Source organism: Galendromus occidentalis, unplaced genomic scaffold (genome assembly GCF_000255335.2).
Source record: "Galendromus occidentalis unplaced genomic scaffold, Mocc_1.1 scf7180000076781, whole genome shotgun sequence".
NCBI classification, from domain to species: Eukaryota; Metazoa; Arthropoda; class Arachnida; order Mesostigmata; family Phytoseiidae; genus Galendromus; species Galendromus occidentalis.
The window spans coordinates 1-984 of record NW_003804770.1 but is presented as its reverse complement, the minus strand read 5'-3'; the positions used below and the strand labels follow the sequence as shown (position 1 = coordinate 984).

The window sequence follows — 984 nt, the reverse complement described above, 5'->3', positions numbered from 1 at the left end:
TCTAGAATCCAGATGATAGGGAATCTCGGGAATCGATGGAGGCCGAAGTTGTGAGGAAGACTCCCATCTTTCCAGTTCCCCCCGTGGGTGTACCCGGCGGCACTGCCGGACGGCCGTATCGAGCTGGAGGGCATGTTCGGCTCCCTGGTTGACAATCTGACCTATTCTCTGAATCTGACCTACGAAGCGTCTATACCTTCCGACGGACTGTACGGACATAAGTTCGAGAACAACACCTGGTCCGGAATGCTGGGGGCCCTAGATCGGGAGGAAGCGGATCTCGCGGTCGGGCCCTTCACTCTGGATCACGATTTGTTCATGGATTTCGATACGATGCCGAGTTGCGAATACACGTTCATCACGGCCCTCACAGGAATGAAAAAAGCGTTCGAAACCAAACCCACGCCGTACACGAAAGCGTTTCAGCCCATAACCTGGGTTTGCATCGCCGCATCAATTTCGCTACTATCGATATTGATCACCGGCGAAAGATGGATTCTCGGCGGCGAGGTGACCTTCTGGAGTGCGACTTCGGACATCTTCACCATGATGCAGACTCTGCTCCAAGAATCGACCAAGGACCGCTTCAATTACTTATTTGCCAGAATCAACGGTGAGTTGCGAGGTTTCGAAGTCATACCCGAGCTCTCCCCACCGAAATACTCATTGAGAGCTCGAACAAACCCAGTTTGGATATTTGTTCTTCGTAGCTGATGCATGACGATTGCATCCTCGATTCCAGGTGGCATATGGATCATCGGGAGCTTTCTTCTGATGCAGTTCTTCACTCAAGACTTGAAGGCCAACATGGTGGTTAAGGCACCGACGATGCGCATCAGCTCTCTAGATCAGATCGTCGAGAAGAAATGGTTGCAAATCGCTTATCCTATACAATCCCCAATCGGTTCGATCTTGGAAACGACGCCTGGAGAGTTTGGGGACAGGTGGGTCGGGCTACGATCCGTTGAGGCGTTGGACGAGGGA

General features: G+C 52.2%; 1 protein-coding gene across 1 annotated transcript in view; it reads left to right on the top strand.

Moving 5' to 3' along the window:
• The window catches only part of LOC100908351 (glutamate receptor ionotropic, delta-1-like), a gene marked incomplete at its 3' end in the record, with an annotated part of 1,886 nt that extends 942 nt beyond the window's left edge, over window positions 1-944 (top strand). Inside the window, exons 2-3 of the mRNA XM_003740160.1 lie at window positions 76-613; window positions 743-944. Coding sequence (XP_003740208.1) covers window positions 76-613; window positions 743-944 — 740 coding nt within the window. The remainder of the gene's footprint in view (window positions 1-75; window positions 614-742) is intronic.
• Between the last annotated feature and the right edge of the window lie 40 nt (window positions 945-984).